Source organism: Dendrobates tinctorius, unplaced genomic scaffold, assembly GCF_039654945.1.
Source record: "Dendrobates tinctorius isolate UK_male_01 unplaced genomic scaffold, ASM3965494v1 ptg000211l, whole genome shotgun sequence".
Classification (NCBI taxonomy): domain Eukaryota; kingdom Metazoa; phylum Chordata; class Amphibia; order Anura; family Dendrobatidae; genus Dendrobates; species Dendrobates tinctorius.
The window spans coordinates 22,778,937-22,797,104 of record NW_027361878.1 but is presented as its reverse complement, the minus strand read 5'-3'; the positions used below and the strand labels follow the sequence as shown (position 1 = coordinate 22,797,104).

The 18,168-nt window shown below is 40.5% G+C and overlaps 1 protein-coding gene across 1 annotated transcript in view; it reads right to left on the bottom strand.

Moving 5' to 3' along the window:
• Window positions 1-18,168, bottom strand: part of PLCB3 (phospholipase C beta 3) — a 106,329-nt gene that overhangs the window by 15,931 nt on the left and 72,230 nt on the right. Inside the window, exons 19-22 of the mRNA XM_073554602.1 lie at window positions 14,971-15,095; window positions 4,203-4,357; window positions 3,943-4,104; window positions 3,732-3,831 (exon numbers count right to left, since the gene is read on the bottom strand). Of these exons, the coding sequence (XP_073410703.1) occupies window positions 3,732-3,831; window positions 3,943-4,104; window positions 4,203-4,357; window positions 14,971-15,095 (542 nt within the window). The remainder of the gene's footprint in view (window positions 1-3,731; window positions 3,832-3,942; window positions 4,105-4,202; window positions 4,358-14,970; window positions 15,096-18,168) is intronic.

Here is an 18,168-nt window from a genome sequence, read left to right as displayed (position 1 = left end):
TACTGATTGTATGGGGTCAGCTCTCATCCTGTAGACTCTGTACTACTGATTGTATGGTCACAGCTCTCATCCTGTAGACTTTGTGCTACTGATTGTATGGGGTCAGCTCTCATCCTGTAGACTCTGTACTACTGATTGTATGGGGTCAGATCTCATCCTGTAGACTCCATGCTACTGATTGTATGGGGTCAGCTCTCATCCTGTAGACTCTGTACTACTGATTGTATGGAGTCAGATCTCATCCTGTAGACTTTGTGCTACTGATTGTATGGGGTCAGATCTCATCCTGTAGACTTTGTGCTACTGATTGTATGGGGTCAGATCTCATCCTGTAGACTTTGTGCTACTGATTGTATGGGGTCAGAACTCATCCTGTAGACTCTGTACTACTGATTGTATGGGGTCAGATCTCATCCTGTAGACTCCATGCTACTGATTGTATGGGGTCAGATCTCATCCTGTAGACTCTGTACTACTGATTGTATGGGGTCAGATCTCATCCTGTAGACTCTGTGCTACTGATTGTATGGGGTCAGATCTCATCCTGTAGACTCCATGCTACTGATTGTATGGGGTCAGCTCTCATCCTGTAGACTCTGTACTACTGATTGTATGGAGTCAGATCTCATCCTGTAGACTTTGTGCTACTGATTGTATGGGGTCAGATCTCATCCTGTAGACTTTGTGCTACTGATTGTATGGGGTCAGATCTCATCCTGTAGACTTTGTGCTACTGATTGTATGGGGTCAGATCTCATCCTGTAGACTTTGTGCTACTGATTGTATGGGGTCAGATCTCATCCTGTAGACTCTGTACTACTGATTGTATGGGGTCAGATCTCATCCTGTAGACTCTGTACTACTGATTGTATGGGGTCAGATCTCATCCTGTAGACTTTGTGCTACTGATTGTATGGGGTCAGAACTCATCCTGTAGACTCTGTACTACTGATTGTATGGGGTCAGATCTCATCCTGTAGACTCCATGCTACTGATTGTATGGGGTCAGATCTCATCCTGTAGACTCTGTGCTACTGATTGTATGGAGTCAGATCTCATCCTGTAGACTTTGTGCTACTGATTGTATGGGGTCAGATCTCATCCTGTAGACTCTGTACTACTGATTGTATGGTGTCAGATCTCATCCTGTAGACTCTGTGCTACTGATTGTATGGAGTCAGATCTCATCCTGTAGACTTTGTGCTACTGATTGTATGGGGTCAGCTCTCATCCTGTAGACTCTGTGCTACTGATTGTATGGGGTCAGATCTCATCCTGTAGACTCCATGCTACTGATTGTATGGGGTCAGCTCTCATCCTGTAGACTCTGTACTACTGATTGTATGGTCACAGCTCTCATCCTGTAGACTTTGTGCTACTGATTGTATGGGGTCAGATCTCATCCTGTAGACTCCATGCTACTGATTGTATGGGGTCAGCTCTCATCTTGTAGACTCTGTACTACTGATTGTATGGAGTCAGATCTCATCCTGTAGACTTTGTGCTACTGATTGTATGGGGTCAGATCTCATCCTGTAGACTCTGTACTACTGATTGTATGGGGTCAGATCTCATCCTGTAGACTTTGTGCTACTGATTGTATGGGGTCAGAACTCATCCTGTAGACTCTGTACTACTGATTGTATGGGGTCAGATCTCATCCTGTAGACTCCATGCTACTGATTGTATGGGGTCAGATCTCATCCTGTAGACTCTGTGCTACTGATTGTATGGAGTCAGATCTCATCCTGTAGACTTTGTGCTACTGATTGTATGGGGTCAGATCTCATCCTGTAGACTCTGTACTACTGATTGTATGGGGTCAGATCTCATCCTGTAGACTCCATGCTATTGATTGTATGGGGTCAGCTCTCATCCTGTAGACTCTGTACTACTGATTGTATGGAGTCAGATCTCATCCTGTAGACTTTGTGCTACTGATTGTATGGGGTCAGATCTCATCCTGTAGACTTTGTGCTACTGATTGTATGGGGTCAGATCTCATCCTGTAGACTTTGTGCTACTGATTGTATGGGGTCAGAACTCATCCTGTAGACTCTGTACTACTGATTGTATGGGGTCAGATCTCATCCTGTAGACTTTGTGATACTTATTGTATGGGGTCAGATCTCATCCTGTAGACTCTGTACTACTGATTGTATGGGGTCAGATCTCATCCTGTAGACTTTGTGCTACTGATTGTATGGGGTCAGATCTCATCCTGTAGACTCTGTGCTACTGATTGTATGGGGTCAGAACTCATCCTGTAGACTCCATGCTACTGATTGTATGGGGTCAGATCTCATCCTGTAGACTCTGTACTACTGATTGTATGGGGTCAGATCTCATCCTGTAGACTTTGTGCTACTGATTGTATGGGGTCAGATCTCATCCTGTAGACTCTGTGCTACTGATTGTATGGGGTCAGATCTCATCCTGTAGACTCCATGCTACTGATTGTATGGGGTCAGATCTCATCCTGTAGACTCTGTGCTACTGATTGTATGGAGTCAGATCTCATCCTGTAGACTTTGTGCTACTGATTGTATGGGGTCAGATCTCATCCTGTAGACTTTGTGATACTTATTGTATGGGGTCAGATCTCATCCTGTAGACTCTGTACTACTGATTGTATGGGGTCAGATCTCATCCTGTAGACTCTGTACTACTGATTGTATGGGGTCAGATCTCATCCTGTAGACTCTGTGCTACTGATTGTATGGAGTCAGATCTCATCCTGTAGACTTTGTGCTACTGATTGTATGGGGTCAGATCTCATCCTGTAGACTCTGTACTACTGATTGTATGGTGTCAGATCTCATCCTGTAGACTCTGTGCTACTGATTGTATGGAGTCAGATCTCATCCTGTAGACTTTGTGCTACTGATTGTATGGGGTCAGCTCTCATCCTGTAGACTCTGTGCTACTGATTGTATGGGGTCAGATCTCATCCTGTAGACTCTGTACTACTGATTGTATGGTCACAGCTCTCATCCTGTAGACTTTGTACTATTGATTTTAGGCTAAAATTTACCTGCGGTTTCATAAATAAATTAAGTGCGCAGAACTCTCTCTGGAGAATGATGCTTCGTGATCATGGGATGTCGTCCCTTTTACTTTCCTCCTTACAGAGGGGATTACAAGGGAGCGGTCAGTATTTTCATAAGAAGAAGAGATACAAAAAATTAACAGATTCTGGGGTAAAAAAAAGCTTGACTCTTCATATCTGATCTAACCCACATATTTAGAGAGGTGGTCCGCATTCAGCAAGCTACTGCTAAGTAAGCTATAAAAAACAAACTGAGCTTTAGTTACACATACACTCCCTTCCCAGGTCCAGCGCAGTACCTCCGCCGTTGCCCTGGTCTCTATTTGTCTGGCTGTACTGGTGACGTCAAGTCAACAGGGCTGAAATCAATCAATGAGCGCAACGACTTGTGATGTCTACATTAGCAGAACTGCTTAACTCAGTGATTGGCTGCAGCGCTGCTGACATCATCATAAAGAAAGACCAGAGCAGCGGTGGAGGCACATGAATGGACCCAGGGAGAGTAAGCAAAGCTCAGTTTGTTTGTTTGGAAAGAGGACAACTTTGCAGATAAAGTTAGAAGACGCTTCCTCATTAGAACAGCACCCCGCAGATGGGTGGGTCCATCAGTCAGGGGTCCCAGACTAAAAAAGGCTCGGTAGAAAAAGAATAAAACGTTAAGTCACTTTTCTTGCAGCCTCACCAGGACGTATAGCCGAAACTGGGAGAATCCTGTGACCGACAAACTTTCCACCTTCTTCAAAGACAGCGATACGAAGCGAGGCGAGAGTTGGGAGCACCACCTAGAGGATTACCAGGATGAAAACATCAGACACCGAAAGGATGGTAAAGAAGTACAATCTTAGAAGAGGAGAGAAAGCGGAACACTGAATGTACGGAAATTCTAACCATACCTTATGGAATATAAAAGGTTCCTCATCCCACACAGGATTAAAGGAGTTTCCCTGGGAAGTTTTCGTCCTAAACTTCCTTTTCGTGTCAACAGGCAAACCAAACATGTCCACCTCTACGTATATTCCAACACGTTTATCGGACAGGAACTGCCCTGAAATGATCTGGTGAGAAAAAAAAAAAATAGAAAAAGAAAACAATATACAGACTTATTGGTAGAAGTAGCATAGGAGGAGCACCGCAGCCTCTCCTCTTTTCTTACCTTAATTTTCACTGTATTTGCTACAATCCCATCGACGATGTTTTCTGTGAAAGGATCGAATGGCTTGTCTGTTCTGCGCATGAACTCAGGCTTCAGGAGGAACCCGCTGCGTCTGTTATACTCAAAGATCCCCATATTCAGCTGCATGGGAAGGTCTACGAGGGACAGAGATAGAACATTTACGTAGATGTCTGGATGCAACGATGAAAGGAAAATGCAGCAGGAAGGCGAACTTGATGGGCTGGTAACGGGAAGCGGGGTTAGATATCAGGCAGAGCAAAACAAACTCATCCACGGATAGATGAGAAGGCTAAAAACAATCCTAGGAAAATGCAGCAACCGGATAATAAAGCAATAAAATGTAGAAATACCAGAGAGTCTATGAGCTGAAAATGCTGTGCATTCTCCATACATTTCTAGGTGGAAGTCCTGTGCAACCACTACCATTATCGGGGCTACAGTGACATATTGAGAGAGCACCATCATTTTGGCTCAGGTTGGACACAGAAAAAAATTGACAAATCTGCCTATGACTCACATAACCATTTTCGAGGCTGTGCACATAACAGGGCATGGCGAAAATGCATCAAATTTATGAATGAAATGGGCCACAATTTTGGTAAAAATTGGCAAAAATTGTGTGGGGGGTGAAGCAAGTCAATCTAAAGGTGGTGGAAGGGTGAGAAAAGTGTTTCACATGTCAAGCAATATGCCCCAAAATTTTGCCAAAATTTTGGAGCTCAATATTGGTCTAACTCACGTCAACCAAGGTGCAAAGAAGAGAAAGCATCTAGAAAGGTGGGCTAAAATAATCATCCAGGGGGCGCTATATGTTATACAGAGGGGGCATCGGCCCTGTCTAGTGTGGCGCCGCCTAAAAATAACAAGGTAGTAAATAAATTTCCCCCAATTCGGGGCGAATGAAAGCAACGTTACTAAATATGTCTGACCCTACAGTGCACCGCCACAGAGACAGACGGCATCAGAGGTGTTTGGCGCCCGCTAATATTCAATTGTGCAGAGCTGTGAAATGCCATCGAGTCTTGGAGAGTTACCATCCAAACTGTACAAAGCCGCCGACAAAAGCGGAGAACTGGGAGCTGAAGACTAGTTGCCGAAGCCAGAAGTACACAGCCATATTTCACGCAGTGTTGTTCTGAGGATCTAATATTAGAGCGGGCACCGGTTTGTAAATATGGCATTTAGCTATGTGGGCATGATTAACAAACGGGACACAGTGTGAACACTAACCATAACAGAAGGGAAGCCGAGCTCCTTTCAGTACACACTCTGACAAAAGGCAAATTATGGCTCGGATTGTCTACAGCTATTGCTCCAATTTAGGAGCGGTACGCCGCGCATTATTATGCACCAAAGTTTTAGTCCACAAGATAATATAGTCTGGCACTTCAAAACCATAGATCACAAAAAACACTTTTTGGACTTATATGTCAAACCAGCCGAAGAGATACAGAAAAGGTATTCAAAACCATATTTTATTATATAAAAGGTTAAAAGGAAAACAAAAAATGCCCAGTAGGAAGCGCTCAATACCCTAACAGCAAGGAAATCACGCAAGGAAATCACATAAGGTACTATAATGTCACATAGAGATTATAGAGCAAATCAGATAATCAAAATTATTATACCATATTTCATATACAAATGGTATGCCAACCAAGCAGTGAATTCAATAAAAAATAAAACACATGTATGTAAATATTGTAATCACAGCGGTAACATGACAATACATGTCTAAGTACCTATAGTGAAAACCTAAAATAGACTGCACCGGTGGCTAAAAATAGTGATGACAAGTTTGGCAATCAATCTGTAACAATTAGAGTTGAGCGATACCAGCCGATACTTGAAAATATCGGATCGGAATGGATCGGCCGATCTTAAAAAAAAATATCGGTATCGCCGATTCCGATACCGGAAGTCCCATTCAAGTCTATGGGACTTCCGGTATCGGAATAAGAAAAACCCTATTTTTGCCTTGTACAGCCTCTCTGGGGTCTGTGCCGGCCTGCCAGGGGGTCTGTGCAGGCTCCGGTGGTCTGTGCCGGCCTGCCAGGGGGCAGTGCCGGCCTGCCGGTGGTCTGTGCAGGCTTCGGGGGTCTGTGCAGGCATCGTCCGATGGGACTACAAGTCCCATCGGGCGATGCCTGCTACCATGACAGTGATTGACACATTAGCCAATGATGGGACAGTAGTAGTCCCATCATCCGGCTAATGTGTTGAATGTAAAAAAAAAAAAAAAAAAAAAAAAATTACATGCTACATACATGCTACATACATACAACATGCATACTACATATATACTACATGTAACATACATACTACATATATACTACATGCATGCAACATACATACTACATATATACTACATGCATGCAACATACATACTACATACATGCAACATACATACTACATATATACTACATGCATGCAACATACATACAACATATACTACATGCATGCAACATACATACTACATATATACTACATGCATGCTACATACATACTACATATATACTACATGCATACAACATGCATACTACATGTAACATACATACTACATATATACTACATGCAACATGCATATTACATACATGCTACATACTACATGCATGCAACATACATATATACTACATGCATGCAACATATATACTACATGCATGCAACATACATATATACTACATGCATGCAACATACATACTACATATATACTACATGCATGCTACATACATACTACATATATACTACATGCATGCTACATACATACTACATATATACTACATGCATGCAACATACATACTACATATATACTACATGCATGCAACATACATACTACATATATACTACATGCATGCAACATACATACTACATATATACTACATGCATGCTACATACATACTACATATATACTACATGCATGCAACATACATACTACATATATACTACATGCATGCAACATACATACTACATATATACTACATGCATGCAACATACATACTACATATATACTACATGCATGCAACATACATACTACATATATACTACATGCATGCAACATACATACTACATATATACTACATGCATGCAACATACATACTACATATATACTACATGCATGCAACATACATACTACATATATACTACATGCATGCAACATACATACTACATATATACTACATGCATGCAACATACATACTACATATATACTACATGCATGCAACATACATACTACATATATACTACATGCATGCAACATACATACTACATATATACTACATGCATGCAACATACATACTACATATATACTACATGCATGCAACATACATACTACATATATACTACATGCATGCAACATACATACTACATATATACTACATGCATGCAACATACATACTACATATATACTACATGCATGCAACATACATACTACATATATACTACATGCATGCAACATACATACTACATATATACTACATGCATGCAACATACATACTACATATATACTACATGCATGCAACATACATACTACATATATACTACATGCATGCAACATACATACTACATATATACTACATGCATGCAACATACATACTACATATATACTACATGCATGCAACATACATACTACATATATACTACATGCATGCAACATACATACTACATATATACTACATGCATGCAACATACATACTACATATATACTACATGCATGCAACATACATACTACATATATACTACATGCATGCAACATACATACTACATATATACTACATGCATGCAACATACATACTACATATATACTACATGCATGCAACATACATACTACATATATACTACATGCATGCAACATACATACTACATATATACTACATGCATGCAACATACATACTACATATATACTACATGCATGCAACATACATACTACATACATGCTACATGCATGCAACATACATACTACATACATGCAACATGCATGCAACATACATACTACATACATGCAACATACATACTACATACATGCAACATACATACAACATATACTACATGCATGCAACATACATACTACATATATACTACATGCATGCTACATACATACTACATATATACTACATGCATACAACATGCATACTACATGTAACATACATACTACATATATACTACATGCAACATGCATATTACATACATGCTACATACTACATGCATGCAACATACATACTACATATATACTACATGCATGCAACATACATATATACTACATGCATGCAACATACATACTACATATATACTACATGCATGCTACATACATACTACATATATACTACATGCATGCAACATACATACTACATATATACTACATGCATGCAACATACATACTACATATATACTACATGCATGCAACATACATACTACATATATACTACATGCATGCAACATACATACTACATATATACTACATGCATGCAACATACATACTACATATATACTACATGCATGCAACATACATACTACATATATACTACATGCATGCAACATACATACTACATATATACTACATGCATGCAACATACATACTACATATATACTACATGCATGCAACATACATACTACATATATACTACATGCATGCAACATACATACTACATATATACTACATGCATGCAACATACATACTACATATATGCTACATGCATGCAACATACATACTACATATATGCTACATGCATGCAACATACATACTACATATATACTACATGCATGCAACATACATACTACATATATACTACATGCATGCAACATACATACTACATATATACTACATGCATGCAACATACATACTACATATATACTACATGTAACATACATACTACATGTAACATACATACTACATATATACTACATGTAACATACATACTACATATATACTACATGTAACATACATACTACATACATGCTACATACATACTACATACATGCTACATACATGCTACATACTACATACATGATACATACTACATACATGCTACATACATACTACATACATAATACATATATACTACATGCATGCAATATACATACAACATATATACATGCATGCAACATGCATACTACATACAGTGGGGCAAAAAAGTATTTAGTCAGTCAGCAATAGTGCAAGTTCCACCACTTAAAAAGATGAGAGGCGTCTGTAATTTACATCATAGGTAGACCTCAACTATGGGAGACAAACTGAAAAAAAAAATCCAGAAAATCACATTGTCTGTTTTGTTTTCATTTTATTTGCATATTATGGTGGAAAATAAGTATTTGGTCAGAAACAAAATTTCATCTCAATACTTTGTGATATATCCTTTGTTGGCAATGACAGAGGTCAAACGTTTTCTGTAAGTCTTCACAAGGTTGCCACACACTGTTGTTGGTATGTTGGCCCATTCCTCCATGCAGATCTCCTCTAGAGCAGTGATGTTTTTGGCTTTTCGCTTGGCAACACGGACTTTCAACTCCCTCCAAAGGTTTTCTATAGGGTTGAGATCTGGAGACTGGCTAGGCCACTCCAGGACCTTGAAATGCTTCTTACGAAGCCACTCCTTCGTTGCCCTGGCGGTGTGCTTTGGATCATTGTCATGTTGAAAGACCCAGCCACGTTTCATCTTCAATGCCCTTGCTGATGGAAGGAGGTTTGCACTCAAAATCTCACGATACATGGCCCCATTCATTCTTTCATGAACCCGGATCAGTCGTCCTGGCCCCTTTGCAGAGAAACAGCCCCAAAGCATGATGTTTCCACCACCATGCTTTACAGTAGGTATGGTGTTTGATGGATGCAACTCAGTATTCTTTTTTCTCCAAACACGACAAGTTGTGTTTCTACCAAACAGTTCCAGTTTGGTTTCATCAGACCATAGGACATTCTCCCAAAACTCCTCTGGATCATCCAAATGCTCTCTAGCAAACTTCAGACGGGCCCGGACATGTACAGGCTTAAGCAGTGGGACACGTCTGGCACTGCAGGATCTGAGTCCATGGTGGCGTAGTGTGTTACTTATGGTAGGCCTTGTTACATTGGTTCCAGCTCTCTGCAGTTCATTCACTAGGTCCCCCCGCGTGGTTCTGGGATTTTTGCTCACCGTTCTTGTGATCATTCTGACCCCACGGGGTGGGATTTTGCGTGGAGCACCAGATTGAGGGAGATTATCAGTGGTCTTGTATGTCTTCCATTTTCTAATTATTGCTCCCACAGTTGATTTCTTCACTCCAAGCTGGTTGGCTATTGCAGATTCAGTCTTTCCAGCCTGGTGCAGGGCTACAATTTTGTTTCTGGTGTCCTTTGACAGCTCTTTGGTCTTCACCATAGTGGAGTTTGGAGTCAGACTGTTTGAGGGTGTGCACAGGTGTCTTTTTATACTGATAACAAGTTTAAACAGGTGCCATTACTACAGGTAATGAGTGGAGGAAAGAGGAGACTCTTAAAGAAGAAGTTACAGGTCTGTGAGAGCCAGAAATCTTGATTGCTTGTTTCTGACCAAATACTTATTTTCCACCATAATATGCAAATAAAATGAAAAAAAAAAAACAGACAATGTGATTTTCTGGATTTTTTTTTCTCAGTTTGTCTCCCATAGTTGAGGTCTACCTATGATGTAAATTACAGACGCCTCTCATCTTTTTAAGTGGTGGAACTTGCACTATTGCTGACTGACTAAATACTTTTTTGCCCCACTGTATATACTATATATACTACATGTAACATACATAGTACATATATACTACATGCTACATACATGCAACATACACACTACATGCTACATACATGCAACATACATACTACATACATGCTACATACATACACACTACATGCTACATACATGCAACATACATACCACATGCATGCAACATGCATACTACATATATACTGCATATATACTACATGCATGCAACATACATATATACTACATACAATACATACATCGGGCGATGCCTGCTACCATGACAGTGATTGACACATTAGCCAATGATGGGACAGTAGTAGTCCCATCATCCGGCTAATGTGTTGAATGTAAAAAAAAAATAAAATAAAAAAATTACATGCTACATACATGCTACATACATACAACATGCATACTACATATATACTACATGTAACATACATACTACATATATACTACATGCAACATGCATACTACATACATGCTACATACTACATGCATGCTACATACTACATGCATGCTACATACTACATACATGCTACATACATACTACATATATACTACATGCATGCAACATACATACTACATGCATGCAACATACATACTACATATATACTACATGCATGCAACATACATACTACATATATACTACATGCATGCAACATACATACTACATATATACTACATGCATGCAACATACATACTACATATATACTACATGCATGCAACATACATACTACATATATACTACATGCATGCAACATACATACTACATATATACATGTAACATACATACTACATATATACTACATGTAACATACATACTACATACATGCTACATACTACATGCATGCTACATACTACATACATGCTACATACTACATACATGCTACATACATACTACATACATAATACATATATACTACATGCATGCAATATACATACAACATATATACATGCATGCAACATGCATACTACATATATACTATATATACTACATGTAACATACATAGTACATATATACTACATGCTACATACATGCAACATACACACTACATGCTACATACATGCAACATACATACTACATACATGCTACATACATACACACTACATGCTACATACATACACACTACATGCTACATACATGCAACATACATACTACATACCACATGCATGCAACATGCATACTACATATATACTGCATATATACTACATGCATGCAACATACATATATACTACATACAATACATATAGACATACAGTACATATAACATAGAGTACATACTCACCGTCACTTGTCACTTTGATCCCCGAAGCCATTGTCACCTGAGGGATAAATATCAAAATAAAAAAACACCAATATACTTACCCCGATCCGCAGAAGTCCACGAGGGTCCCACGTCCATCTTGCGTGGAGAACAGCAGCATCAGCTGATGCTACCGTTCTCTACCAGCTCCGGGAATACAATGACGGAAGGTAGGTATCCTTCCGCACTGTATTCCTCCACCACTTTAAAAAAAAAAAAAGTCCCTAGTCTCACTTTATGCCATTGCTGCGTGGGAAATTCCCACGCAGCAATGGCATAAAGTGAGACTAGGGACTTTTTTTTTTTTTTTAAAGTGGTGGAGGAATACAGTGCGGAAGGATACCTACCTTCCGTCATTGTATTCCTGGAGCTGATAGAGAACGGTAGCATCAGCTGATGCTGCTGTTCTCCACGCAAGATGGACGTGGGACCCTCGTGGACTTCTGCGGATCGGGGTAAGTATATTGGTGTTTTTTTATTTTGATATTTATCCCTCAGGTGACAATGGCTTCGGGGATCAAAGTGACAAGTGACAGTAAGTATGTACTCTATGTTATATGTACTGTATGTCTATATGTATATGTAGTATATATGTATGTTGCATGCATGTAGTATATATGCAGTATATATGTAGTATGCATGTTGCATGCATGTGGTATGTATGTAGTATGTATGTAGCATGTATGTAGTATGTATGTTGTATGTATGTAGCATGTAGTGTGTATGTATGTGGCATGTAGTGTGTATGTATGTAGCATGTATGTAGCATGTAGTGTGTATGTTGCATGTATGTAGCATGTAGTATATATGTAGTATGTATGTTACATGTAGTATATATAGTATATATGTAGTATGCATGTTGCATGCATGTAGTATATATGTAGCATGTATGTAGTATGTAGCATGTATGTAGTATGTAGCATGCATGTAGTATGTAGCATGCATGTAGTATGTAGCATGCATGTAGTATGCATGTTGCATGTAGTATATATGTAGTATGCATGTTGCATGCATGTAGTATATATGTAGTATGTATGTTGCATGCATTTAGTATATGTAGTATGTATGTTGCATGCATGTAGTATGTAGCATGTATGTAGCATGCATGTAGTATGTAGCATGTATGTAGTATGCATGTAGTATATATGTAGTATGTATGTTACATGTAGTATATATGTAGTATGCATGTTGCATGCATGTAGTATATATGTAGTATGTATGTTGCATGCATGTAGTATATATGTTGCATGCATGTAGTATATATGTAGTATGTATGTTGCATGTAGTATATATGTAGTATGTATGTAGCATGTATGTAGTATGTAGCATGTATGTAGCATGCATGTAGTATGTATGTAGAATGCATGTTGCATGTAGTATATATGTAGTATGCATGTTGTATGTATGTAGCATGTAATTTTTTTTTTTTTTTTACATTCAACACATTAGCCGGATGATGGGACTACTACTGTCCCATCATTGGCTAATGTGTCAATCACTGTCATGGTAGCAGGCATCGCCCGATGGGACTTGTAGTCCCATCGGACGATGCCTGCACAGACCCCCGGAGCCTGCACAGACCACCGGCAGGCCGGCACAGCCCCCCGGCAGGCCGGCACAGACCACCGGAGCCTGCACAGACCACCGGCAGGCCGGCACAGCCCCCCAGCAGGCCGGCACAGACCACCGGCAGGCCGGTACAGACCCCCGGACAGTCGGCACAGCCCCCCCGAAGGCCCGAACTGACGGCGCATCATGATGCGCACAGACAGCGCATCATGATGATGTCATTTCGGCAGCCAATCAGAGCCACTTTTGTGGCTCATTGCATTTTGGACTTCCGATTCCGGTATCCGATAGGAAAAAAGTATCGGTACTCGGTATCGGAATTCCGATACGGCAAATATTGGCCGATACCCGATACTTGCGGTATCGGAAAGCTCAACACTAGTAACAATACCTGAGCACAGTGAGTGTGAATAATCGTGGGTGCCGCAGCCTCCTCCACCCCAACGCACGTTTCGCACCTAGCTTCTTCCGGGGAGAGAGAGTTTTTGATAAGAGGTAAATTGCAAATTTGCTCGTTTAATAGAAAGCACTTTGCAATTTTAATCCTTTAACGACTTGAAAAGACCCCTTTAAAAGTCTTGCTTATGCACATTTTACAAGGACATTCAACTACATGATCAGATGTTCCAGTAAAAGAAGATCAGCCATAAAGAACATCCAACATTTCCATTTTCCTAGAGTTTTCGGGGGATGCAGCGGGAGATATTCTTTGACAGGTTGAGCTATGAAAGATCTCATTAATGACTTTCTTGCCTATATTGAACTGTCAGTCATAACTCACGAGGGCTGCTTAGCAATACGCTCCTAGGTTTAGAAGAGGTTGGCATTTTGTGCCCCCTGGGCTTAAATTGGTGCTGACATTTTCCTCTGCCTGAGTGATGGTATTAGGTGTTTCCTTGTACTGACGTCAGCTTTCAACATTTCTATTAAAGGAGATTTATTTGGTTGTTTTCTATGAGTTTTAGCGAATGCAGTACATTTTCGGATGATGAATTCCATAAATGGGCTACATTTGTGGTTTTAGCAGGTGTTGTTAATAAGAGTTTTCCCTGAATCATCCAAATTAATAGTAAAACCAGATATTTGGCACCTGCTGATTGCATGGAGAAGTCAGAAATAACACATAACAGCCGTTGTTTGCAAATATTGAAGAAATCGGAAACTTACCCAATGTCTGAAAGTTTAGCGCTACCATCTGACATCCCGCGTTCCAGAAAACCTGGGGCATGTAATTAGAGGAATCTACCCTCGTTCCTTTGGGGTAAATACGACTCAGCTGCTTCTTGTTATATCTGAGAGCAGGAGACGTGAAGGAAGAAGCAGGTAGAAAGAGAAAAAGTGAATAGTAAGAGAGCCTAAGAAAGATGGAAGTCAACGGAGAAGGGGACCACATCGCATGGGGAGAAGTGGATGAAAAAAAGAGACTGGAATTAAAAGGGAATTGGTCACCAGGTTTTTGTTATGCAATCTGAGGGCAGCATGATGTAGGGGCTGAGACCCTGATTCCAGCAATGTATCACTTACTAGGCTGCTTGCTGCAGTTTTGATAAAATCCCTGTTTTCTCTGCTGCAGATCTACCAACTCTCGGAATGCTGATCTCTGCATAACCCCGCCCACACCCCTGATTGGCAGCTTTCTGTGTACACTGTCCAAGCAGCCAATCAGTGGTGGGGGCAGGGTTGGACTACATGGCTCAAGACACCCAGTTCTTTAGCTATAATCTCCTGATGAGAAAACATTGATTGCATTGAAACAACAAGCAGCCCAGTAAGTGACACATTGCTGGAATCAGGGTCTCTGTCCCCACATTATGCTGTTCTCACTTTAAATAGCAAAAACATGCCAACAGATTCCCTTTAAAACACAGGGGTAAGTGTAAGCAATAGAGAAGAAATAGTAAAGCGGAATAAAAAACTGTATATAATAAATAAGGGGTTCTATGCACTGTGGCTTGAATAAATGAAGCATGTTTTTGCATTTCTGGCAAAGCGGTGAAATCACTGCCTGTCCAAAATGGGAGAAGGTTTATTAAAAGAGACAAAATAACTCTAGAGATTGTTCAGGAGCTATTAAAAGTAATCACAGAAACCGTCCAAATTCTAGAAGAATTCTCACACGTCTCCCATTATAGAGTCAACGCCACAAAATCAAAAATAAAAGGACACCCAGACTGAGCTGAATAATTTCTCCAAACATGAAATTTCCTGGGTGGGAAGAATCGTCACATTCAAGTTATTTACACTTCCTAAAATACTCTATATATTTAGAGCCATCCCGCTAGTCCTCCCAGCAACATTCCTAAAGAAACTACAAACTCAACTAAATAAATTCATATGGAACCAAAAAAGAGCTAAAATCGCCTGTAAGACTCTAGTTAAAAACAAATTAAAGGGAGGACTGTCCCTACCAAACCTAACTAATTATTATTATTATTATATAAATCTACTAAAACAATCCATTAATTGGATTAAAGGGGATAATGTTCCATTGTGGGCTAAAATCGAATTGAGTCAAAATAATAATAATATCCCCTTAGGGCCCCGTCACACATAGCAACTCACCAGCACTCCCGACAACGATATCAACTTGTCAGGATCGCTGGTGAGCTGTCACACAGACAGCTTCACCAGCGATCAGGACCAGAGACACCGAGCGGGCGTGTCGCTGTGTACGTTAGTTACCAGCGCGCTGGTGCAGGGAGCTGGTAACCAAGGTACACATCGGGTTTCTAAGTGGAGCACGCTGCTTAGAAACCCTGTGTTTACCCTAGTTACCAGCGAGCTGATCGCTGATCTCCCACCTGTCACACGCAGCGATGTGTGCCGGCCAGCGGGAGACCAGCAATCAAAAAAATGTCCTGGCTATTCCAGGACGATCAGCGATACCGGCAGGGGGCCGGTCGCTGGTGAGTGTCACACACAGCGATCTCGCTGGTGAGATCGCTGTTGCGTCACAAAACTTGTGACTCAGCAGCGATCTCGCTAGCAACATCGCTGTGTGTGACAGGGGCTTTATGCAAGTTAATCCTTGACTATCTCCTTCATCCTGATTCAGTAATTGTCTCTTCTCCTACTGTACTAGCCGTCCTTTCAGCATGGAAATACCTAGCAAACACTAAAACCCCAGGGAAAAGGAGTAAGAGGTTTGATCAAATTAAAAATGTGTGATTAAAATTTTTTAACTTAATAGCAGGGGAATCAACTCCAGATTCCTGGAAAAATAAAAAATTACCACAATTAAAGACTTACATGACGGTAAGGAGTTCAAATCTAATAAAATATTAGCAGAACAACACAATCTCTGTCGCCAAGACTTTGATTATCTGGCTCGAATACAACCATACATCTCACATCTTCTGGGGAAAATATCTCTAGTAACAGAACTCTCTAGTCAACTAATATGCAACCCTAATAACGGAATCTACTGGAAATCTAAAAACATTTACGAAGCCCTCAACTTAGATCTAGTTTTTGAAAAAACTACAGCCATGTTAAGTTAGGAAAAAAACCTTAAAATATCAGTCACCCATGAGGAATGGCAACCAGCCCTAAAAAACGCCTATTCAGCCAACATATGCGCTTCTCTACATGAATCTTATTACAAAATGGTACCACATGGTACCTCACCCCTGCAAAACTAGCCAGGATTTTTCCAAACGTATCGCCCGAATGCTGGAGAGGTTGTGGACTCAAAGGCGACGTAGTACATTATCTTTTGGGAATGCCCTAAGATTGCTCCTCTATGGAAAGAGATTTCCACATTAGTAGACTCACTTACTAAACAAAAAATAATCCTCACACCCCAGATGGTAGTGTTGTCTCTGGAATTGGGAAAAATTCAAGCACAACATAGAGCCTAAAGCCCCCGTTACACATAGCGATATCGCTAGCAATAACGCTGTAACGTCACTGGTTTTGTGACATAGCAGCGATATCGCTATGTCTGATACTTACCTCCGACTGGCTCCCCCGATGCTCATCGCTGGTGGCGCGAGAACGTCCTGGACCATTTTTCGTCGGGCGCTTCCTGTGGCGAGGACGGGAGGACGTCAGGATCGCCGCGTCTGACAGGTAAGTAGCGACCGCTGCTATGTCGCTGGTGAGATCTGCCTGTGTGGCAGCTCACTAGCGACCACTTAGCGATGCACCAGCGATCCATATCATTGTCGGGATCGCTGGTGCATCGCTAAGTGTAACGGTACCCTTAGTAATAATCCATTTATTTCTAATTACCAAAAATGCAATTGTGGCTTTATGCAAAGAAAAAAAAGTCCCAGTTATTCAGGACATTGTGGATAAAATGTCACTCCACACCTCATATGAAAAAGCCCACGCAAATGCTAACAATTACTACGCAACCTCTCT